The 25,123-nt window shown below is 35.7% G+C and overlaps 4 protein-coding genes across 5 annotated transcripts; 1 reads left to right on the top strand and 3 right to left on the bottom strand.

Moving 5' to 3' along the window:
* Positions 1-1,396: 1,396 nt before the first annotated feature.
* Positions 1,397-5,800, bottom strand: LOC116118364 (GATA transcription factor 28-like). Its single transcript, XM_031404379.1, has 7 exons — positions 5,435-5,800; positions 4,806-4,889; positions 4,576-4,709; positions 3,620-3,733; positions 3,348-3,453; positions 1,747-1,818; positions 1,397-1,640 (listed from the first exon to the last, which is right to left on the bottom strand). The coding sequence occupies exons 1-7, from the start codon at positions 5,747-5,749 to the stop codon at positions 1,563-1,565; spliced, it is 903 nt and encodes a 300-aa protein (XP_031260239.1). The 5' UTR covers positions 5,750-5,800; the 3' UTR covers positions 1,397-1,562.
* Positions 5,801-7,151: 1,351 nt separating this feature from the next.
* Positions 7,152-9,338, top strand: LOC116121906 (costars family protein). Its single transcript, XM_031407817.1, has 2 exons — positions 7,152-7,293; positions 8,915-9,338. Exons 1-2 carry the CDS (start codon positions 7,213-7,215, stop codon positions 9,119-9,121), a joined length of 288 nt encoding a protein of 95 aa, XP_031263677.1. The 5' UTR covers positions 7,152-7,212; the 3' UTR covers positions 9,122-9,338.
* Positions 9,339-9,715: 377 nt separating this feature from the next.
* Positions 9,716-19,111, bottom strand: LOC116119736 (KH domain-containing protein HEN4). 2 transcript variants are annotated; one of them, XM_031405699.1, is made up of 7 exons: positions 18,284-19,111; positions 14,697-15,368; positions 14,314-14,586; positions 12,075-12,368; positions 11,887-11,969; positions 10,882-10,993; positions 9,716-10,238 (listed from the first exon to the last, which is right to left on the bottom strand). In XM_031405699.1, the coding sequence occupies exons 1-7, from the start codon at positions 18,914-18,916 to the stop codon at positions 10,101-10,103; spliced, it is 2,205 nt and encodes a 734-aa protein (XP_031261559.1). In that variant the 5' UTR covers positions 18,917-19,111; the 3' UTR covers positions 9,716-10,100. The 2 variants fall into 2 exon arrangements, with proteins under 2 accessions (XP_031261559.1, XP_031261613.1); XM_031405753.1 differs by having other exon boundaries at positions 14,697-15,356.
* Positions 19,112-23,229: 4,118 nt separating this feature from the next.
* LOC116120582 (secreted RxLR effector protein 161-like) lies at positions 23,230-23,724 on the bottom strand. The gene has a single exon (XM_031406572.1). The coding sequence runs from the start codon at positions 23,722-23,724 to the stop codon at positions 23,230-23,232; it is 495 nt and encodes a 164-aa protein (XP_031262432.1).
* Positions 23,725-25,123: the final 1,399 nt, after the last annotated feature.

Raw genomic sequence — 25,123 nt, 5'->3', positions numbered from 1 at the left:
TTCGTAAAAGAATAAAATAATTAATAATCATAATATCTAAGATAATTTGACATGTTTTTGTTTCTTTATGATCGGGTTGTCTGGACCAACTTATGTATATCTCAACTAATTTTTCGAGTACTTTAAAACTATCGATCGAGTAAGAGTTTTAATATGATCACACTAATTAAGGGTTATGAGGATTTAAACTTGAAAGATTGTGTAAACGTAAATCCTCTTTTATATATATATATATATATATATATATATATATATGTATATATATATAAAATCAGATTATCCAATAATGATAAATATTAAGTTTAACAAAAAAAGTCTATGCACAAAACTAATTAACCGAGCTGAATCAATTGGATTTAAATTAATTTGGTTTGATTCCGGTTATTAATTGAACAGGTTGATGGGTCAAACCTAAATCAACTTGGACCATGCACATTGAAACGCTACATGATGATGGTGTGATCAACTCAGTACCATTTAACATGAAAAGCTAATAATTGGCAACAATGATCAAAGATTTATCAGTTTCAAAATCGCAGAATAAAGCTTAGTGATACATCAATGTATAAACAAAAATTTACAACAAATAATTTGTCACTCTAGAATTAAGGAAATAAAATTATTTTAATTTAAGTTTTTAAATAAAATTTGAGAAATACTAATTTATATGGTTGGTGTTTCGAAGAAAAGAAAACACTCTCTGAGTCTACGCTGCCGAAATAAATAAGGTAGGAGGAGATAAGATCAGAGCCGTCAATCCCGGGGCCCTGTGACGTAAGCTGTCACGTGATGGGGGACTGGAGGCGTACAGGTCGTTAAAGGACAATCAGACGGTTGGTGGAAGATACTGATTTCTGATGTGTCGTCATGCGTAGACTTACGAGGGTTTTTGACGATGCCCGAGAGATGCGGGTCAAAGGAGAAAATGAAAGTGAAAGAATCTCCTTATCAACACGTGGAAAGAACATTTGACGTGACGAAACGGGGCGTATCATATTCTGATTCTGTACAAGGAATGGTACCCGTATGTATTCTTTTTATGATATTTAACCATCCATAAAAATGTAATTTTATTAAACAAATAGTTTTTTTATACAAATCACCCATATGGTTTATACTTTATGATAAGCTTCACAATTAAAAATATTATTGAAAACCAAATATATCTCCTAGAAAAAATTATTTCTTCCCTTTAAAATTGTTTTAACTCTTATCTTTCTCCACTTCTCTAAATTGTTTCAAATATATCAAAGCAGTTGAATAAGAAATAGAGAATTAGGGTTTATGTTTATAAAGTGTTACATAAGAGGAATAAATTAGATGTAATTGTTGATGCAAATCACAAAACTCACTCTCAGTCTCAGTGATTCTGAATTTCCATAGCTACACTTTCAGATAAGAGTAAGAGAATCCCTTTTTCATGCCAGCCCAATAATAGAATAGAATAGAATACATTTTCTATAACAAACGGATTATATACACCAGTTGAACTGTGATGGAAACTTATTACACAGATATCTATTTTACATAAGTTTCAACATAGCACAGAGATGGTTTGTTACTCACTGCTCAGCAGGCATAGCTGAGTTATCACCATTAGCAGCTGCCCTCATGTCGTTGGCATCAGCTTCGCCATCACTCTATCATGAAACCAAGCAAATCAATGTTACAGGCTACGTCCAGAGATGAGAAAGATATAAAACACTTAGAGTCCAATGGAAAGTATGCTCTCCACAGCAGTCATACCTGTTCAGTTGTCTTAGCAGAAGGATCTTCGACACCAATCACTGGATTCCTGGAAACCTCTCTCAAAACTCCCTGTACCGTGTCAATGCAGAAGCATAATCAATTATTTTTTGAATTTACTAGGATATAAGTAAGCACAGAATGTATGTTGCTTGTTAACTTCATTCAAATTAAGCAGAAAAAAGAATGCTAAGGAGACAAATGAGTTCAGAAAATAGAAATTCCTAAAGACCCTAAATTAAGGTACCAGTAAACTATGACAGCTAAATGCAAAGTTAAAAACACCAGCGAGGATAGACTAGATGGCAATAAAGCAACAGAAGTAATAACATGTAGTGAAGTCTTCCAATAAATTAAGGCCATGATTGTCCGAAAACCACAAGTAACACTTCTGCCTTAAAAAAAAGCATAAGAACAGATTTTTTTTCTTTTCTTCAGAATTTCTATAATGAATGAATTAGGAATAAGATGACTCTATACAGCCAGGGATTCAAAACCATGAGATTTTTTAAGTTAATATAAATATGGAAAGGCATGTAGATATTCAGCTACATTTCCTGACCATACATTCAGTGAAAGTTGGACATTCATCTTTTGTGCATGTGCAACTCAATTACCTCAAAATCCAGAGTTCACTTGAAGACTAAGTTTTGGGAGTGCTTCTTGAATACAAGCATCTTTTATCATGATGAAAAATTAACAGTCAAATCCAACGTCTTGTCCAAGGACAGATTGCTGGCATCATACTTCCTTCATAATAATTTCTCTTACGTAAATTACAGATACTCACTGATTACACAATCTCACTCCAGTTACAGACAACATCCTTTCAGTAAAAGGAAAAAAAACAAATTACTTCAACTAGTCCATTACTGGAGCAAAACAGAATGCCGCTTTCCTGCAAGTGAGAATAAGCAAAGCTATTTTGAAAGTTCTAAATCCAAAGTAGCTTTAAGAAACCGCTTGACCTAAAGTTTAAGCTAATAGACAAGGACCCAATAACAAATACAACCATAATCACAAGCACATCTTTTCTTTTAGTTTTTTTGTATACCCAAAAATCTCTTGACCCTTCCAACATATTCAAGGAGATTTAAACTGGGAGCTACTTTCCAGACCCTACAAACGTTTGGTAGCCAATAAACTTGGTGGCTATTATACCCCAAGTCAGTGGCTCCAAATGGATTTCAACTCTTGACCTCTTAGTTGAAACCAAGGGGCTTTACCACTAAGCCAAACCTTGGGTTAGAAACACAACTTATTATGAATTAATTAAAACAATATGAGGACAAGACTACTTGGTCAACTTAACTCTGATACCATATTAAGAAACCATGAGTGGAGAATGAGGGTCTAACAATAATATATAAGCTTCTAAATAACTTCATTAATAGTCATAAAATACATGACAAATCATAGAAATGAGTTCAATGACATTTAATACAGCACTCTAACCATCTCATTTCACAAAAATCATTAAATCACCATGCATATGGTCAATGCAATAGTAAAGGACTAAATGCACAATTGCAAAGAAAATTACATGTATTTTATTGAAGTATAACATTTCATGAACAAGTAAATTTTCAAAAAATGCAAACCTTGTTAGCCCACTTGAGCCCACATGCATTGCAGAGAGACCTTGGACCAGCAGGCCCACGACGCATCATTGGAGTGGATTTGGAACTGATTCCACAGTGAGTACATCTACAGAAAGAATCAAGAAAAGAAATGAATAATCAGCATTTATTTCAAACAGAGAAAATTGAAATTCCCACCCAAACTTTGTCATTAACATCTTTCAGTGAGACACAAGACCAATCTGAAAAATTAAATGCTGTCAGTTAACAATGGCTAAAAGATTGAGACTCACGAAATTTCCTGTGCACTTTCATCTGGTCCCGCTCCATTCCAACCTGAAGAAGTTGAACCCACTTCATCAGAACTAGCTTTTGCTGATGTGAACTGGCCCTTCTTACGCTGCATCCTGACATGACAGCAAAGAACAAGCATTCTTCCTTTAGTTTCACAATCCAGTGCTAATAGTTCTTCAAAAAATCTCTAACCTATTATAGCACCCAAAAAGGAAAAAGGTACATAACAAGAGTCACAAGACTATTCCTACATTTGTGAGACAAATAGGGGAGATTTGAGCTTTTTGATAACAAATTTTGATCTCCAATTTGAGATTTCAAATTATAGGGAAGTACCATAGAATAAAGAAATCTACAAACGATATTCTTGGTCTTAAGAGAAATTGAGCCAAGGAAAAAAGGAGATGACGCTTGATTCATCCCATTTAAGGGGTATTGATGCTACAAATTTGGAGGGAAGATTCCCTTTTAAATAATTCCCAATTTTACCCTTTATTGTCGTTGTATATACAAATTGAACTATAAGTATCTGTGTGGACATCAGCGTGTTACATCAGCACGAGTTTATCCATCCCAGTTTTGCTATGGAAAAACAATAATCTTTATCTGGAGACAAATAAACTGTGAAATACATGGTTCCACCATCTTTTCTTTGTCTTCTCTTCTCAAAATCATGCAGGCACTAGAGCTACAAGATAAAATTAAGGTTCCTCCCATCCCAATTAACTACCAAAGGAAAGAAAAGAAAAAGACTACAAGAAAACAAGGTGTCATTCAGAATATCATATTCTGAAAAGAGGATGATAAGCTTCTACTAAGCAAGTTGTATTATCAAACGACATTTGTACACTACTTTTTGCTGATTACAGTTTCCACACAAAACAAGAGACCCTCAATCTGGAAAGAGAAGAAAGGCAAATAGAATAGAAATTTATCTTTAAAATACCTAAGTTACCTAAGTGCCACTTCTTTTCGCACGTTGTATCGAATTTTCTTATCAAAGCACCTCTCTTTTCTCTTCTCTCGGAACCGGTTTAAAGATGCAACTCTCTGTGGTTGAATTGACCTAGCAGAAAAGTCAAGACCGTCCTAAATAAATGTGGAAGCAGCAATGAGAATAATAACAAAATAATGCTGCCTCAGAAAGATATAAACATAAGTACCATAATTGAGGTAATCAAGTACCTTTTGATTTACTGGGACTGTCCCAATGGCAGGAATGGCAGAAGGGATTTCATATCCGCCCAAAAGTAACAACACTGCCTGCACCTGTGAAAATCAACAACCACAAAATTTTATAATGCCTCACATGATTCCTTTATATTCTATAAAGCAACACAATTAAAAAAACCTAACTGAATTCATCAACAGAAAAATCAAACAGAAGTTAAAAGCAAAATTGACAAAATAAACCAAAAACCCACATTAAATGAAAGTAAACACTTTCTTGAACAGACCATGGTTTGGTTCACTGATTAATCAAAACCATAAAACCCACTTAAGTGCATAAGACACTTTTGATCACAGAAACACCATGTCATACGGTCAATTATCCGCAACTCAGAGCGCCTTAAGTTACATAAACAAAGATTAAAATCCAAAAATTACAAGAAAATTCCCAAACTGCACCACTTCACAAATATGTCCAGATAGAACAGCACCCAAAAAAAAAAAAAAAAAAAAAATCATAAAACTGACCAATACACCATCAAAACACCTAATATACCACACAATTCATGAAACAAAGCAAAACCCAGATGCCAAAATATTAAACATTTTATTATTAAGGGAGGAAAAAAAAAAAAAAACTAAACCTTATCAGGCGAAACGGCGTCAAACACATAAACCTCGCCCTGAAACGACAGCGTAAGCTGATCAGAAGCGCCATTACCGGCAGGAACGGCAGAGAAGTCGGAACCAGGCACAAAGGAACCGTTTGAAAGAGGAACAATATTTTGAACACCACCATTCATAACCGAGACGACTGTGTCGTTTTGGTAGTGAATCTGGGGAGGGTTATCAATGGACTCCTCTCCATTGGCAACATCTTCATCATCATCTTCTTCTTCTTGGTGAGAAATCATGGGCCCACAGGGGTACATTGAAGCTTGGTGGTTTGAGTTTGGCATTGTTATTTTAAATCATTACAAATTTGAAGAAGATCAATATAAAAAATTAAGAACACTAAAATTCTTTAGGAAAAAAAGAGTAGAACAACTAAAAAAAAATCCAAAATTAAATGAAAAAAAAAAAAGAAAAAAAGGCTGGAACTGCGAGAAAAGAGATGAGAGTTGTTGGAGAGATGGAGTTTGGATAAAGGGTTAGTTTGTAAATGTGAAATACAGGGAGTTGGAGGATTGTGATTGGAGGAATATTCCATTCATTCACCACAATATGATTCTATGAATAATTTATCTTTAAAACTAAAATTTATAAATATCCATTGCAATAAGAAGTGAGGTGCAAATTAGATTTTAATTTTATATAAACTAAATTTGATTAGATTCTAATTATCAATTTATTGTAAAAACCAAAATTAATTAGAGTACTTGTAAAATGTTTATCTGCTAAGTAAATGACTTTTTCCCACCCAAATAATAGCTTAATAACAATTTCTCACCTACAGACTTTTAAAATATGATTTTATTACTCAAATTTATATTTTGTTTTCGATTTTAGTATCGTTGCAACCCCAACCCATCATCATTCTCTTCTCCGATCATCACTCGTCAAAACCCCTCAAACTCTACTCCTGTCAATCTCGTCAATTGCTAACAATCGAGCGGTTAAAGTTTGTACCACTGTCCGTCCTAAGTCAAATTTTGATCCATCTTAACTACAAAAATCTAACATTCTACTATCAAAAGACTCATTGGTTGAGACTCTTTAAAAGTCTCAATAGCCTAAACCAAGTTTGCTCTTTATTAGCTGTCGAAATATAAATTTAGGTAATAAAATTGTATTTTAAAAATTTGTGGGTGAGAAAGTGTTATTAAGCTATTATTTAGGTGGGAAAAAGTTATTAACTCTTATCTACTTGTTTATTTATAATAAGTTAAAAAAATTGTTTTGTATTTGAAAAATTACTTATAAGTTAAATCAATAAATGTGTGTTATGAATGATATTGATTAATATGAAGATATTGTAAGGAAAAGAATATAAAAAGACAAAATAAAATTATTTTAATATTTTTTAATAATAATTAATAACGGAAAAATCTCACAAAAATAGATTGAAATAAATTTATGCATAATTAATCTTTCTTTCCTTGATAATAAGCCCTTAATAATTCGTGCAAAATACTAGTTAAATTATTTGAATATGTATATCATATTTGGCATAAAATCTAATGAAACTTTACTTTAAATTAAAAAAAAAAAAAAATATATATATATATATATTAAGATTTTTAATTTTTTAAAAATTCCATAGTAAATGAAAAGAAAATGGAAATATTACACAGTGAAAACATATAAAAGAATAAATAAAATATAAATAGAGATAACATCAAAATAAAATGAGAACCATTATAACTATATAAATATAAAAGAATGGTAAGGAGAAAAACAGAGTGAAAGTGAGAGAAAAAAGATGAACGTGGAAGAGGAGGTTCAACGACTCAAGGAAGAAATTCAGAGGCTAGGCAAGGTTCAGCCTGATGGCTCTTACAAGGTTCCCACTCTCTTTCTCTCCCTGGGATTTTTTTTTTTTTTTTTTTTTAATATAAGTATTTTTTTCTTTTACATTTGATCTGGATCTACATTGCTGGGAGCATGTCAAATGATGGATCTTTCATTATTTACTTAAATTAGTTTCATTGTTGGTGCATCTTTTATTAATGGGTATGCCTTAAAATTTCTGGAATCTCATTTTGAATGCCGAAAATATCATCTTTCAGGAGCTCACTCTGTGAAATACTTGGCCTGTTTGCTTTTAAGCTTTTGTGTGGCTAACAACAGTTTGAAATGGAAATAAAACTGCAACTATCAAGTGAATTAATGTTGTTAATATGAAAAGGTATGCAAAATTTAATCTTGTTTGTGATTTGTGTGGCCTAATTGAAATATATAATCTAGACTGGTAGATAAGATCAGAAACTCTGGATTTACTTGAGATGATTAATTTTACAATGGAGGAAACGGTTTTATTTTCTCTTTGGTATTTTGTCATTTCAGTTTGATTATGTATTGTTGATCGTTTATGTGAATATTTCTCTTGTTGTATCAAATTATCAAATTTTCCCTTTTCTGCAAGTACGGTGACAATGTTGACTTTTTCAGTATGTGGGATGAAGAGTTTGACTGACATGATATCAATAGATAGCAAATGGTGATAATGTTCATTTTGAGTAATCTGCATGGTTGACATGTTTGATTGTCTTTCTCTTATTGCCCCTTATGCTTTATTAGTAGAGTTGTTTGAACCCAATTTGTTGAAAGGCAAAGACTAGAACATCTTGGAGGTGAAAGATTTAGAAGGCCATTTGCATTATGGATGTTTATGAATGCTAGAATTGGGATTGTGAAAGTTGGAAGATCTCATGTTGAATCTGAGGATAGGGAATGTCTGCTAGAACTTTTAGGTTCCTTTTTTGAGTAACTTTCTGGAACTCATTATCCTTGTAATGTTGGCAACTTTCACTGTTTGAATTAGGAAGTTGAACTGAAGATCTCCATCTAAGGCATTACCAGTTAGCAGGGTATTCCTTGAGTTATAGCTATAATATTTGCAGTATAGATAGAGCTTTGATCTCCATTGATCTGTCTTTTTACTTAAAATTGCTACATCATATGGGCATACCTTTGTGGGTTTAGGATCATAAATGAAGTTTATAGGTCATTTAGTTGTTTATCAGGAGAGATCTAGTCAGGTGAAGTAAAATAGGAGTCCATGAAGGAGGAAGAATGTCAGAAGCCTCATCTGTCTATCTAAGATTTCTGAATTGAAATTATTTTGTTCGATTAATAGCCGTAATTTAGGAAAAGAATTTGGTTGCTGGGAAGCATACTGATAACATATCATATGCAAGTTCATAGACAAATCGTGCAGATGAAGCCTTCGTGTTTGTTACATTCATAAGTTATCTCTCTAGCATTTTTTAACCTGCAGATGAAGCCTACGTGTTTGTTACATTCATAAGTTATCTCTAATAGCAGTTTCTAACCTGTCTCTTTAACTTTTGATACTGCTAACTGATAAATTTGTGTTTTTATGGAAACAACCAAGCATAAATGATGTCAATACATAATCATTGCTTTCTAATACAAGGTCCAATTTGATTTCTGTTTTGCAGGTCACATTTGGAGTGCTATTTAATGATGATAGGTGTGCAAACATATTTGAAGCACTTGTTGGGACACTGAGAGCAGCAAAGAGGCGTAAAATTGTTACATATGATGGTGAGCTTCTGCTGCAAGGAGTCCATGATAATGTGGAAATCATACTTAAACCAACGCCAGCACCTGCATCAGAATCAGCACCAGCACCAGCCACAACCTAGTCAAAAGGCTTTGAGCAGAGATTGCTATGCTGCAAATCCCGTTATATTGATTAGTCATGATGTGTGTATATTGTCAATTTATTCCATGTTCGAGCTTCCCTTTGCATTCCTTTTATTTCTTTGAATCAGAAGTCAAGCTGAAGGACACCATGTTTGTACCCACTTTATACTTATAATATGTTAATCGATAAATGGAAACTGGAGGGTCTCAGTGCCATACAGCTTGGTCCTTTGCTTTAAAGAGTGGGTTTTTCATATCATTTGTGCCACGGTTTTGTGACAACTTTTATCATATAATTTGACGACAAATTCTGGAAACTAAAGCTTCTGTTCTTTCAAATAAAGACCTGGCAATTGGCATTAGAGAAAGCATGGTATTCCAGTGTAGCACAGAATTATTCTGGAATGTGATAAGATATCAACAGCTCTGAAGGTGAGCAATAAGTCTCGGTGATAAGAAAGTGAATAAAAGATATAAATAATTCAGAATTCATAATGGAACCTTTAGAAAAAAGCTCTATAATCCTTTGGACACCACTCATGCCCAGGCAAATGATTTGAAGTTCAGAATAGTATTATTTTTTGGACACCAAATAATGAAAGCATATGTTTTGAGTTTATTGTTTGTGTTACCAATAAATTAAAAAGTTAAACATTTCTGTAAACAGTTGTAAGAATATTAACAAGGTGTTCCTCTATTGTCCCGCTGCCATCCCAACTCCGACCTTCAAATACAAAAGCAAAAATAAAATCCCCGCGAATATTCAATAATAACAGTTCCCTACAAAAAATTTGTGTTTTGAATTCTTTTGTAGGGTTGGCATGGATATAATAATGTACAGATTTGACTACTACACAAGCAACAAGCTGGAGTTATCTTCACCGGGAAAATAATGTTAAAGTGAGCTACAACACAGGCAACAGACTGGACTTCTCTTTGCCTGTGAAGATTAATTAGTTGTGGTTGAGGATGATATCGTTATGATGGTCCGGTGAGGATGAATGCTTGGAGGAGGCTCTGAGCTGCCTGGGTTTCATCTGGTGTCCCGGATATCACTATAATCCTATCAGTTGACCCTAAGCGAGGTTCGTGCACGATGACCTTAGCACCGGAAATCTGATCAAGTAGATTAAGTTGGAGTTCATTAAGTAAATACACCATATATAAATTTTTAATAAATTGAAAAGAGATTAGCTTCAAATTGACTAACGAACCATAATTTTAATGTTTTAAGGCTGTTAAGAGTTGATCTCTTTAGCACACTTCATATATATATAACCAAAATTCAATCAATAAGCAGCTTGTGGCATAAATCTAAAAACTAGTCCATCTAGCTTTGTAATGTACTTAAGGACATATTTCTTTCATACCAAGTAGGGATGAATTTCTCTCTCTCTCTCCCACAGGCACACAAACTACTTTATTTCAGATTCCTGGGAATGATTTTTTTTTTTAATTATTTCATTGTTTCACATTCCTAGGAATTCTCTCTCTCTCTCTCACACACACACACACATACATAACTTGGGAATAAATTTTTTTCAACTACTTTATTGTTTCATTTTGGGGAACTATTCATCCCCAAAATGAATTTCTATTAATTATTCCTTAGTTTCACTCGAGAAACTCACTTTCCCTCCCATATACAAATTACAAATTTATCTAACATTAAGAAATATTTTTACTAGTTCGTGTTCTGGTGAAAATACTGCCAATGAAACAAAACTAGTACTAGGTAAATTCATCGGATGAGGGATACCTGTTTCAGACGAGCCAGATTGCTACCATTCTCTCCATAAACAGAGCCAATAACATTCTCAGGAACTATAATCTCCACGGTTGTATTTGTCACAATAGCAGTTTTGTTTCCACTGCAGAAAACAGATCAAAGACTCAGAATCTAATAAAAGCAAGCCATGCTGGCCATTTTGAACAATGTTTCTCTTTATCTTTGCCCTCTTCACTGTTCCATCCATCATGCAAAACATCTAGTTTATTGCAATGTCAAAAAAACATCTCAGATACAAGTAATTTGCAGGATTCCAGAACTTTACTTTTCAGGCCAAAGTAAGACTGATCCGTGATTGTCTGGATGATGTCAGTCAAATGAATAAAGCACTGAAGCAGCTACATCAACTAGTTACGTCATTGATATTTCAAATTCAATCAGACAAAGGGTGCAAACTGATATCATGAGAATACATAAAGGGCCAAAACTAGAACTTGTAATACATGGGAATTTTATTTATTTATTTATTTTTTTTTTTTTTTTTTTGTGCAATAAGATAAATTACATCCTGGATTGTAAACCAATGAAGTGGCATACTGAAGTTGAAATCCACAAATTGGAGAGACAGACTTCACACACCAAGATTGAAATTATTAAAGAGAACAATATTTTTTTTCTCTCCTACGTTTTTTAGAACATTTAAGACAGCAATGAGTGGGCTCATTGTTGAACTAACTTATGCATTCAAGTATCCTGACAATGTCAAATGATCAGACATGTGAGATGATATGTAGTGCTTCCTAGTGAGATGATATAATGGGATTGCTAGCAACCCGACAGGGAATGGAATTTGTGTCAAGTATGATGATCAGATGATCTTAAACTCAGTAGAATATATTTCCTATTGTCCAAAATTAAATTCGGAATCAATTGGTTGTGCCATTCATGAGTTTAGTATAACAAACCATGTAAGATACAAGCAATTCTTAGCAGAACAAAACTTATATTTGCATACAATATGTTGTTCATACAAACCTGCCAAGTTCCAAGCCACCTTTAAGATGAACCCGACCTCTGCTGACATCTGTTATGGCCCATGGATGAACTCCACTTACTGCCTGTAATCAAACCCGACCATGAGCTGAAAAATATATAAATAAAGTCCAAACAATGTTTTGATATAGATATATTTTTATGGGTGGGGGGTGAGAGAGAGATTCTACCTGTGACGCCCATAACCTTGGTGAAGGAGGACAATCTAGACTACAGGAAAATCCAATATGATCCATACTCTGTGTTAGGGTTGGATGTCGACTAACACTATGAGAAACACCAACTGATGATGGTAACCCAAAAGAGGCAGGTTCCCTCAATCTTCCATATGGACTAGTGTCAGCTAATACAGAGTTAGTACTCCGTATTCCAGCGTTGTTCAGCGAGCTGGAAAAAAGATTATCTCGTAGTCTACCAGTAACATTATATACTGCATCTTTCACCTTTGCAAACTCTCCTGAAATCTGTAAATTAAACAAAAAAATATAGAAAATTATAAAACTTGGCTCCAATCATAAGATAAAAAAACTCAAATGCCATGAAGTTCTCAGATCCCATGCTCATTCATAAGCCGTTTCTATGCTTAAACATTCTTTACTATTATTGCTAGGAAACAAAGAAGAATTAGTATAAAATCAAAATGACAAGCTCACCTAGAGACCCTGAAATAGCTATACAGAAATATTTTTAGTTGAAACTAACAGCAGATAAAGACCCAAATTCAAAGATAAAAAAACAAAAAATCCTTCCGAGAATGCACATTAGAGAACATTAAAAAAGAAGAGCATAGCAATATCTACGCATGCAACAATCTCTTCATAATTCTTGTTTGAGGTGGGGGTGAATCACAGACTATACAAAAAATCACAGGATAAAATTAAGAAGTATGACAAGTGGTAGCTGGGTTGAAGTCAAGTAGTTGTCTTAACAGGAGCTATTTACATGCTTTCATGTACGTGATACCAGAGTGTTTTGTCAAAACTTATCCTTTAGGACTAAGAAAGCCTCTCTAACAAGTGTACTGACAGAGCAATAAGAAAACATCAACAAATAATTAACATTCAAAATGAGATAGAGATATCCAATATAGTCTCTATATTCTCCACCTCTTGATTTTTTGTAGCCCTCAACTATTCACCTATTCAGTGCTAAGGCTTTCACAACCACATAGTGATAAATGAAGAACTTCATGGCATTTGGGGAGTTCACTAACCTAGTTTCTTCTGCTTTGCATGGAATTTGGTCAGGGGAACAATGTGTAACCCCAAGTTTCTCCAAGTCGAAAGGTTAACCTAAGTTTAATACTACAATAACATCTCCTAAACTCAATTTATTTCTACAAACTTATATCAAGATGCACTTTATTGTATTATCTCAAGGTTTCCACTCAGATTTCCTTTAAATTTATGTCACGGTAGGATTTGTTTCCAGACTCCATCAGTTTATTATTTCATGCATATGACAAAGCAAGCATGCTTAATAATTATGTTCAATTCCCAGAAATCCAAGGTAATCCTTTATTCTCTTGACTCCAAAAGTCCCTTTACAAATTTACATACAATTTCCTCCAACGCTCCTTTAGGGCAGCATGGCCCTGGTTCACTCACATCAACATGATTTGCATCATATATAAGTTAGCTCTACCAAATTTTACTTCCAACCTACAATAGATTTCACTAATTTAAACCTTTTACATTAACATACAATAAAATTTCGCAATAGAAAGCATTTGTTCTCCACCACCCCACCCCCCCCCCAACAAAAAAAGGGGGTATTGCATCCTTGCATAATAAAAAAAGAATTTGACAACTTTTACGGAGAAAACTTGCATTTGAAACCTGCAAACATGAATCTTAGTTGTTGACATGACAGATTTCTTTCTTTAGACAAGAAATTGAAATCATGTATATTAAAAGAAAAGGAAAATAAGTTACAAAAAAGAAAAAAGGGCCAGGTTTATACAGAAAAAACAAAACTAAATTAAGACACCATAGCTTGTGAACAATTATTATAGCCCAAATTAATAACATAGGGAGATTGCTATTAAGCCACTTGGGGTTGGGGGGGTGGGGGTGGGGGGAGAGGGGTCGGCGGGCGAATCTGAAATCTCACAGTTAATGGATAATCTAGATCAAAATAGAATGGTCAACAAATAACATACTACTCGAACCCAAAACATTAGGACAATAATTAGTGAAATTATACATCATTATTTTGCTTAATTTAGTTGAGATTATGGCAACTTGGACGACCAAAAAACAAGGTGCACATGTTCCAATAAGTTGAAAAACTGAAGAAGGGAAGTAACTAGTTGCCCCCACCCAACAGCAAAAGTAAAAGAAAAATTAGCCATCTAGAGCTCCAGCACAGTACTCAACAAAAGTAAGAGATAAAGGAAACCTTCCGCACCTGTACAACTTTATCATTATCTGAGGTACACTTTGGGACCTGTTCACCTATTATACGTATGCCAGTACCAGTTGCCTTCCGCATTTCTGAGATTATAATGCCTCCTTTTCCTAACAAACAACCAACCTGAATTGATGCAACTACAAGCCGAGCAATAACAGGAAACCCCTTATTTGCGCTCAAATCAGGTCCCTTTTCAAATCCAGCCTCTATTAATCTAGAGAAAACAAGGACAACAGCTTTTTGTGCTGGAGAATATCGCGATTCTGGGTTCTACAAGAGATGAAACCAAAGTAAAAAAAAAAAAAAAAGTCATAAATTCTCTCACATTTTAAGTTGCACCTGTGTAGAAAATTTTAAAGAAACATCATAGCACAACAAACCTCTGATGCGCTAACAGTGATTAACCGTTCGTCACAGTCAGCTACAGTAGATCCAACACTTATGGATGCGCCTGTCTCATTCTGAAGAGCCTTGACAATGCTGCCTCCCTTTCCAATAACACCCCCAACCTTGTCATTAGAACAAAGGATTCTAAAACTTACTTCCTGCTGTTGCATTTTTGTGTCCAGGGTGGAGATCCTGTCTGCCTCTAATGACACAGGATGAACACCAGAAGCATAACTGATGGAGCTACTTGGTATAGTACTTAACAGTGAATTTCGCTGAGATAGAAGATCTACATGAAGATCAGGCAAACTCTCCTGGGGAAGTGCCTCAAAAGGTCTACGCAAAGTCTCTAAGGGAACTGTCTCAAAAGATCTACGTGAAGTCTCAGGGGCAAATGCCTCTAGCGGTCTACGTAAATTCTCTTGTGGAACTGCCTCAAGAGGTCTGCGTATAATATCATGGGGAATTGCCTCAATAGGTCGGCGCATGGTCTCTTGGGATACCACCTCAAGAGGTCTGTGCATACTTTCTAGTGGAACTGCCTCATGAGATTTGCTTCCAATCATCCTTGTCTTGTCAACTGAAGGACAGTCCTGAAGACGGCGAGAGACAGCAATGAGCGCTTTCTTTACGGCCAAAACATCTCCATCAATCTGCACAACACACTGACTCATTTTCATAAGAGAACAAGAAATAACTTATCAACCACAACATAATTTATTCTAGCACATACATCAGCTTATAAGAATCTGATCAAATATAATTATAAGAACATATAACCAACACTCCAACTTTGGGATATGTAAACCCATTTTGCCTAGGTAGACATGTATTATCCTTTCTCGAAAATAAATACCAGAAAGCTACATCTCTATATTCCCCCACCATGGGAGACCTTAATACTTAATCTGACATCTGCTAGTACCAGAACCAAATCACCAGTAGAGATGAAATTTTCCCACCTTCCTAATAGCTCCCAACTGTACTCTTGCATGAGTTATTTTCAACTCAAATCACCTTACAAAGTTATAGAAAAAGATTAGGTGGTACAATCCATATCTGTTTCCCCATGCAAAAAAGAACATCTCTTCCTTCATCTAATAATCCAAATGAGTACACTCAAAGACAAATAAATGGAAAACAGGGAAAAGGGAGTTTTACACCACCTAAACTTGAAAATGAGGAAAGCATCTTAATGACCCTTTCTGCAGTAATGAACAGATTCTTTCTTCTCCAATACTTTACAGAACTTCTATTGTAATAGGCCCCTTACCAAATCCAACTTTAACGTCAAAGCTATCTTAAAATTCAAGAAAAGGAGTTTCCAATAGAATAATCTAGAAAACTCTTTGCCTGATGAATATTTATTGAGACTGTTTTCCCAAATAAGCCATCCTAATCCAATATCATAATTTTGCCATATACCGTGCAATGTTTAATATTTTGAGAAAAGCACCAAAAGCCACCCCCATCACTGGTAAGCAAAACAAAATTAAACATATCCTATCAAGAATAAGAACATGCATATTTTCCCGTTATTCTATTACCTCTTTTATTCGTAGACATTTTAGTGCTTGAAAATGAGTCCAACAGACACTAAGGTCTTATGTGATCTAAAGGCTAAAAAAGCCCCTCCAAAGTAGTAACAGATAATTTTGCAATACCTAGATCTTTATGCAACATTTGCTATAGATATCTCTAAATCAAAGTTTTTCATATACTTATCAATTCCATTAGAGGATACACAAAAATTGAACAATAGGTAGGGTGTGCTTTTCCACAAGCCAGAAATCCTACTGTATAATACTACAATAGTCACATTTCTGCCCACAAGAACCAGCATTACTAAACCGCAACAGTCCAGACAAACAACACACCGACATATGATATACTAAAGAAATCGAATTTTTTTGCCACAAATTGAACAGAAATTCCGCATACCCAGAACAATGCAAGTCTTTAAACTGAAAAACTCCCGTCAGTCACAAAGCCTCTATACATCCTCTACAAAAACGAAAAAAACTAGTATAACTCAACCTCAACCTCGAAAGAATCTAAACAACTAACATTCCAAGCAACAGATATTCAGAATTTCAAGACATAACAACTATGCTCAATACAACTCTTTAATCCACTAAATTGAAGCACAATTACATTACCTNTAAGAATCTGATCAAATATAATTATAAGAACATATAACCAACACTCCAACTTTGGGATATGTAAACCCATTTTGCCTAGGTAGACATGTATTATCCTTTCTCGAAAATAAATACCAGAAAGCTACATCTCTATATTCCCCCACCATGGGAGACCTTAATACTTAATCTGACATCTGCTAGTACCAGAACCAAATCACCAGTAGAGATGAAATTTTCCCACCTTCCTAATAGCTCCCAACTGTACTCTTGCATGAGTTATTTTCAACTCAAATCACCTTACAAAGTTATAGAAAAAGATTAGGTGGTACAATCCATATCTGTTTCCCCATGCAAAAAAGAACATCTCTTCCTTCATCTAATAATCCAAATGAGTACACTCAATGACAAATAAACGGAAAACAGGGAAAAGGGAGTTTTACACCACCTAAACTTGAAAATGAGGAAAGCATCTTATTGACCCTTTCTGCAGTAATGAACAGATTCTTTCTTCTCCAATACTTTACAGAACTTCTATTGTAATAGGCCCCTTACCAAATCCAACTTTAACGTCAAAGCTTTCTTAAAATTCAAGAAAAGGAGTTTCCAATAGAATAATCTAGAAAACTCTTTGCCTGATGAATATTTATTGAGACTGTTTTCCCAAATAAGCCATCCTAATCCAATATCATAATTTTTCCATATACCGTGCAATGTTTAATATTTTGAGAAAAGCACCAAAAGCCACCCCCATCACTGGTAAGCAAAACAAAATTAAACAAATCCTATCAAGAATAAGAACATGCATATTTTCCCGTTATTCTATTACCCTCTTTTATTCGTAGACATTTTAGTGCTTGAAAATGAGTCCAACAGACACTAAGGTCTTATGTGAACTAAAGACTAAAAAAGCCCCTCCAAAGTAGTAACAGATAATTTTGCAATACCTAGATCTTTATGCAACATTTGCTATAGATATCTCAAAATCAAAGTTTTTCATATGCTTATCAATTCCATTAGAGGATACACAAAAATTGAACAATAGGTAGGGTGTGCTTTTCCACAAGCCAGAAATCCTACTGTATAATACTACAATAGTCAAATTTCTGCCCACAAGAACCAGCATTACTAAACCGCAACAGTCCAGACAAACAACACACCGACATATGATTTACTAAAGAAATCGAATTTTTTTGCCACAAATTGAACAGAAATTCCGCATACCCAGAACAATGCAAGTCTTTAAACTGAAAAACTCCCGTCAGTCACAAAGCCTCTATACATCCTCTACAAAAACGAAAAAAACTAGTATAACTCAACCTCAACCTCGAAAGAATCTAAACAACTAACATTCCAAGCAACAGATATTCAGAATTTCAAGACATAACAACTATGCTCAATACAACTCTTTAATCCACTAAATTGAAGCACAATTACATTACCTCCACAATCTCGTCATTAGGACCAGCACAAGCAGACAAATTCTCAGTCAAAACCCTAATCTTACACCCACTCTCTTTCCTTATCTTCTCCACAACTTTCCCCCCTTTCCCAATTATCGAGCCCACCTGGTGCGTCTCCGCCAACAACCGGCACGAAACCACCCCAATTTCAATCCCATCATTCTCCGCCGCCACCTCCAATATCCTCTCGAAAACCCTAATTAACCCCTCCTGCGCCTTGGACACTTCAAAACAATTCCCATCTTTGTCACCCCTATCTTCCCCGTTACCTTCATTCCCATTACTATTTACAAAGCTGCCACTACTCCTACTACTGTTCAAACTCATCCGCGTATCGACATTCGTCGGTCCAATAACCGTAACCACCCTGTCCGGGGAGTCGGCCGGAGCCTCCTCGATCCGGATCTTGACTCCGGTCGAGTTCTGTAGCTGCTTAATGACGTTGCCAGACTTTCCAATGACGCCACCGATGCGTGACGCGTGGCAGAGGAGACGAAAGGCAACGTGTCCGTGGGGAACGTTGAGAGGAGGGGGCGGAGGCTTGGAGCGCTTGTTGGAGGATCCGTTTGCTGTGCTGTACGGGTTCGGGTCGGACATTATCGTACGCTTCATCAGTATCAAGTTTCTTCAATTTTTTTGTGTATAAATTTCCCTTCTTAAACAATTCGTTTGTGGTTTTGTTCCGTATTGTGGGTGAGAGAGAGGGAGGGGTTGGACTTGGGAGTTGCAGTCTTTGGAGTGGGGTTTGCGGTGCTAAAGTGCGCCGGGGCAAGGGGAATTAACTCCCAGACCTTCAAGTTTGCATTAAAAAAATTGACTCTGAAAATATTTTTCAATTTTTTTTAATTTAAAAAAACGGACGTAGCACATTTAGGATTTATTAAACAAATAAAATGGGTTAAAAGTGAAAGGATTTAAATATATATGGGTACTATATAATTAATAGAAGTTTGTTTAAATTTTAAAAATTAAAAATGACCCCCACCCTTCAAAATCGCTTAATCGAGCCAAATACCCAAAAAACAACCGACGACCACCTTTGATTTTTCTGCCATTTTCGGTGACGAAAGTGCCAAACTCCGGCAAATATTTGATCCTAAAGCTTCCTTACACAACATCATGGTGATATTTAGAAAGAGGAGGAAAACCCAACCCCACTTCAGATCCTAGACTCTAGTAGCAGTGGTAGTTCAAAGGTTGTCGAAGAAGACGCTCCGGTGAATCATCTGATGAGTGAAGGTGATCCAAACGCAAAAGAACATAGAGAAAAATCGAAAAACGGTTCTGAAGAGGAGGATGCCGGCGAGAATCAGGCGAGGAGGAGGATGCCGATGAAGAAAGGGTATGTTTTTTTTTTTTTTTTACTTGTTTTTTTTAATTGGATGAGAAATTTGATTGATTTGTGCGAATTTGGGGGAGATGTAGTTGGTTTTATTGTTATGGTAGTTGTGGCGTTTTGTCAAGCAGTTGGCTGGCATTGGGGAAATGGGTGTTTTTGGCCACTCCCCAATGCCATCGAAGCCCATATCCCCCAAATTGGCAGCCTATTGGTTGTTTTGGTTTTTTTTTTTTTTTTTTTTTTTTTTTTTTTTTTTTTTTTTTGCTGATATTTAGTTTATATTGATTGTGCAAATTTTTCGAGCGTATTATAAAGACCAGTGGTTGGAGGTTGTAACGATAAGGTACCGTACTTGCCCGTAAGGGTGACAGTTAGGTCGAGTTGGCAAGTTTTTACGAGAATAATGGAGATTTTACCGAACGAAGAAGAGATAGATCGATTCAAAGAGAGTTGCTTCGGTCATTTGTGAACATCGGAGAAAATTGGAAAAAGGCGTTCTGGGACAGGGAGTGCATTATATGTTGCTGCACTAAGTTAAAAGCTAAAAAAAAAAAAAAATGTTGTTCGTGGTGGATGAAAGCCACTACGTTTTGGTGATGGAATATGTGGGGCATTTCTAGAAGCGGCAAACAAGTGAGAATAAGAGAGTAGGGCAGCCGATAACTTGGCTAAAGTTGGGGGGGGGGGGGGGGGGGGGGGGAGGGGGGAAGGCGTCTATTACGGGGCGTATTTAGAGCAGAGGTTAGAAGAAGTGGGTATATTGTTTGGATTCATACATTTGGACATGGAAATGGTGTAAAATAGAAGAACAAAATGATGGATGGAAGGGAGAAAACAAACATAACGTCAATGGCAATTTTTTTTTTTAAAAAAAATATATATTACCTACTTCTTTGTTATTAAATGCTTGATGTTGAAATTTGGAGTCTAGATTCTTCAAAAGAAATAAAGAAACTCAAAATGTAATCCACCCAAGCCAAAGATGAGAGAGAGCCGAGAGAGTGCCTTTTTGTTTCAATTGTTGCAAATTGAATGAAAATGGTATAACACTTGGTTTATATACCTGGGCACAAAGTGTAATTTTAAATTGTCTTAGGAGGTCCTCAAACAATTTAAAATTAATCTTGGAAAAGAGCATTTAGTCAAGTCCCTGGTTTTTATGGTTAATCATAATTAGCCCAATTTAATCCTATTAATTATTCTAACTCTTTAGAATAAAACCAATGCACTTTTGTCCTATTTATGATCTAATTCAATAATAATATTTAATAAATCCTTATTACCCTTGGTTAGTGCTAGGACTATAAACGAGCCGAGCCAGCTCTGCTCGGCTCAATAAAAGCTCATTTAGAGCTCAGCTCGATAAGGCTCGGTTCGACTCGACTCGAACTCGGTTCATTAATCGAGTCGAGTTCGAACACGATAAAGCTCGGCTTATGGGCTGGCGAGCTTGGCTCGCTTGTGGGCTCGCGAGCCTGGCTCAGCTCGGCTCGATTAAGCACTGTACACTTAATAGGGTATTTTGGTGATTTTTTAAACTATTAGGTATAACTGATATTTTTCAGTGAAAAAAGTTTAAAAAATGATAGTTCCCCCCCCCCCCCCCCCCCCCCAAAGTGCAAATTTGAAATAACACGATACACCAAAACAGAGTGTCAATTACTCAATTTTAGTTCCCCATCCTAGTTGCCCTAAATCCCAAATCGCAATCAAAGACCCCTAAATCCCAAATCGCGAACCAGACACTCTAAAATCGGTAATCTCCTAGGAATGTTATTTGTATATATTCAGAACTGTTTTTTTGATTTTGTAAGGTAATAGACATTTTGTAATGTTCAAAACTATCATGGTTAATTCAACATTGGATATAAATATGAAATGCTGTACGCAGGCGGATTGCTGTAAAAAAAGGGAACTTGGCTCGATCAAACCCGGATAAATGGTGGTTTGATCGAGCCTTATCGAGCTCGAGCTAGACAAGGCTCGCGAGCTCGATATCGAACCGGCTTGCAAGCCGGCTCGAGCTCGACTCGAGCTCGAGTCTCAATTTTGAGGCTCGCCAGGCTCGAGCTCGACACTGTTGTAAACAAGCCGAGCTCAATAAGCCAAAAGCTCGACTCGGCTCGGCTCGTTTACACCCCTAGTTAGTGCTAGCTATCCATGGACAGTCATTTCTCACCAATACATTATTTCAGATGCAACTGTTTACATCCGAACATCATTAATTCGATCAATTATGTGTATTACTCTCTCTTCTTAAGCTTGGTTTTATATGTGACCATTTTGGTTCACTATGATCTAGTCGTGGGCCCAATATCAGATTCTGATATGTTTCATTATAACTCTTTATAATCGAAACTCCCACTGATTATGGTAGACGTCTAGCAATATTCCATAACCCCTAAACCATAATAAAGTGTAAACTCCAATGAACCTATTCTAATCATACGTACCGTGTAGTAAAACCCCTTCGTTATCTAATCCCGATTAAGAATGGTTCATGGTATGTCAAAACCCTTAACTTAATCTTTAATCAAATTGTTAATCGATACAATGGAACGCGTCAAAATGAAACTACTTTTCATCTGACATTCATTATACTCTGGCTAGAGATTTCCTTTTTCCAATGTTTATTGACATTCATCTGGGAACTTGAGATTGGACTATTTTGAATTAATAAATCCCATCTTGACTATCACTTGTCCTTGCACATGAATAACATATGACCAAACCGACTTATTACACAAGACATGACTAGTCTCATGCTTATACACCATATGAACTATATGCATCCTATGTTGAATTCAACCGTGATGTCTCAGGTCTAAGGATCAGTGATACACTAGCACGATCCTACGATGCATCATTGACCACGTCCATGTGATTCATTGTAATCGGTCGTTTTCGATAAATAGTTCACTAACCGTTTATCCATGCTAATATCTTAGTGACATACCTCTTATAATCACCCACACTAATACCATCACATGATATTCAATAGAGACATTCAGCATGCCTACTATGCAATATTATTGCCCAATTAACATTACTTGTGTAGGGAATTCTTCGATAATCTGATCTTTTAAAGATCCGTGTCATCCGGACATTTCACATGCAATATTAATTATAATATAAATGAAGCAGAAATCAACATGTGAAATAAGAACACTTTCTTTTATTCATAATACATTTACAATATATAATGTCCTTAAACCGACAACACGATTGGTTCCTAGGGCATACACTAACAAAACTCCCACTTGCACTAGAGCCAATCGTTGTAGTATCTAATACCCATCTTCTCAAGATGATAGTCCAACTGCTTCTATGTCGTCGCTTTAGTGAGTGGGTCAACTACATTCTCTGTTGAAGGTGTTTTCTACACTAGAATTTCTCTTGCTCCAACAAATTCTCTCAAAATGTGATATTTACGTTGAATATATGACTTCTGGTGCGCTCTTGGCTCATTTGCCTGTGCAATAGCACCAGTATTGTCACAGTACAAGGTTATCAGATAAACCATTTTTGGAACCACACCAAGTTCAATCATGAACTTGCGCATCCAGAAAGCTTCCTTTGCTACTTCTTAAGCGGCAATGTATTCAGCTTCTGTATTGGAATCGACAGTAGTCGACTGTTTTGAACTCTTCCAACTGATTGCACCTCTATTGCATGTGAAAATGAACCTGAATGTAGACTTTCTATCATCCACATTTGATTGAAAATCAGAATGAGAGTATCCATCAATTTTCAACTCTGAACCTCCATAATTTAGTATTAGATCCTTAGTTCTTCTTAAGTACTTAAGGATCGTCTTAACAGCTGACCATTGTTTTTCCCCTGGGTCGGACTGATATCTGCTTGTAACACTCACAACATATGTAGTATCAAGCCTAGTACATAGCATAGAGTACATGAGACTACCTACGGCTGAAGCATAGGGTATCCCACGCATCAACTCACGCTCTTGATCAGTCTTTAGACTCATATCTTTTGAAAGATGATTCCGTGACTGCAAGGCAAAATTCCCCTTTTTGGAGTCTTGCATGCCAAACTGTTTCAACATCTTTTCTATGTACATCTTCTAGGATAAGCCTATTAATCCTTTCGTTCTATCTCTATAGATACGAATTCCTACGATGTAGGTCGCTTCTCCTAAGTCTTTCATGGAGAAAGTTCCGGATAACCACAACTTAACTTCAATCATCATCCCAATGTCATTTCCCATCAATAGTATGTCATCTACATGCAGTATGAGAAATATGATTACATGATCCTTTGTCCATTTATAAACACAGGGTTCATCCAGATTCTTTATAAAACCAAATGTTTTGATTATTTCATCAAACCGGATGTTCCAGCTTCTTGAAGCTTGTTTTAACCTGAAAATGGATTTATGCAACTTGCACACTATATTTCTTTTAGAATTGGATACAAAACCTACAGGTTATTGCATGTAGATATTTTCCTCAATAAATCCATTGAGGAATGTTGTTTTGACATCCATCTTCCATATCTCATAATCATAATGTGCAGCTATGGCTAGCATAATTTTGATTGATTTAAGCATAGTGACTGGTGAGAAAGTTTCCTCATAATCCAACCCTTGTTTTTTAGTATAACCTGTCGCAACCAATCTTGCTTTGTAGGTCTCTACCTTTCCATCTTTGCCAATCTTTCTCTTGAAGATCCATTTACATCTAATAGGAACTATTCCTTCTAGAGGATCAATGAGAGTCCATACTTGATTAGCATACATGGATTCTATCTCAGAATTCATAACTTCTAGCCATTTTCCAGAATCGATATCTAATATCGCTTCTTGATAACTTCTAGGATCATCCCCATGACTGACTTCTCCAATCATGATAGATTCAAAAATCTCTTCATGAAGTAACCCGTATCTTTTCAGAAGTCGAGATACTCTATATCACAAACTGAAACTATTTCAGGTATTAAGGTTTCCTGAAAGGGACCACCCATTTGAGTATTTTCGGTCTGAGGCTCCTCGGACTCTTCTTGGAGCACAATTTTTCTTCCGCGCCACTCTCTTCTAAGAACTCTTTCTCAAGAAAGTGTGCATTCCTACTAATTGAAATTCGTTGATCAGTGTGGAAGTAATAATAATATCCCAAACTATTTTTGGGATACCTTATAAACCGACCTTTTTAAGATCTAACGTCCAACTTATCTGTCTTGACAATCTTGACATAAGCTAGACAACCCCAAATTCTCATATATTTGAGACTATGAGGTAAACCATACCACATCTCATATGGTGTCATCTCAATAGATTTAGATGGTACCCTATTCAGAATATGCACAGCGGATTCAAGGGCAAATCCCCATAGTGACGTTGGCAAGTCCATAAAACTTACCATCGACCGTACCATATCTAATAAAGTACGGTTTCTCCTTTCAGACACACCATTATGTTGCGGCGTATATGGAGGAGTCAACTGGGATATTATACCATTCTC

Source organism: Pistacia vera, unplaced genomic scaffold (assembly GCF_008641045.1).
Source record: "Pistacia vera cultivar Batoury unplaced genomic scaffold, PisVer_v2 Contig102, whole genome shotgun sequence".
Classification (NCBI taxonomy): Eukaryota; Viridiplantae; Streptophyta; class Magnoliopsida; order Sapindales; family Anacardiaceae; genus Pistacia; species Pistacia vera.
Note: the sequence above shows the minus strand (reverse complement) of the source record. Positions and strands in the feature narration are given on the sequence as shown.

What these genes read in the sequence shown, in the direction of transcription:
- LOC116118364 (XM_031404379.1), bottom strand. Translation starts at nt 5,749, where the DNA reads ATGCCAAACTCAAACCACCAAGCTTCAATGTACCCCTGTGGGCCCATG. An exon ending in ACGCCGTTTCGCCTGATAAG is followed by an intron (nt 4,890 to 5,434) that starts GTTTAGTTTTTT and finishes TGATTTTCACAG; the next exon opens with GTGCAGGCAGTGTTGTTACT. An exon ending in GGCTCAAGTGGGCTAACAAG is followed by an intron (nt 1,819 to 3,347) that starts GTTTGCATTTTT and finishes GACACGGTACAG; the next exon opens with GGAGTTTTGAGAGAGGTTTC.
- LOC116121906 (XM_031407817.1), top strand. Translation starts at nt 7,213, where the DNA reads ATGAACGTGGAAGAGGAGGTTCAACGACTCAAGGAAGAAATTCAGAGG. An exon ending in AGCCTGATGGCTCTTACAAG is followed by an intron (nt 7,294 to 8,914) that starts GTTCCCACTCTC and finishes TCTGTTTTGCAG; the next exon opens with GTCACATTTGGAGTGCTATT.
- LOC116119736 (XM_031405699.1), bottom strand. Translation starts at nt 18,916, where the DNA reads ATGAAGCGTACGATAATGTCCGACCCGAACCCGTACAGCACAGCAAAC. An exon ending in GGTGGCTTGGAACTTGGCAG is followed by an intron (nt 10,994 to 11,886) that starts GTTTGTATGAAC and finishes TGTTTTCTGCAG; the next exon opens with TGGAAACAAAACTGCTATTG. An exon ending in ATCTGGCTCGTCTGAAACAG is followed by an intron (nt 10,239 to 10,881) that starts GTATCCCTCATC and finishes CTACTTGATCAG; the next exon opens with ATTTCCGGTGCTAAGGTCAT.
- LOC116120582 (XM_031406572.1), bottom strand. Translation starts at nt 23,724, where the DNA reads ATGTACATAGAAAAGATGTTGAAACAGTTTGGCATGCAAGACTCCAAA.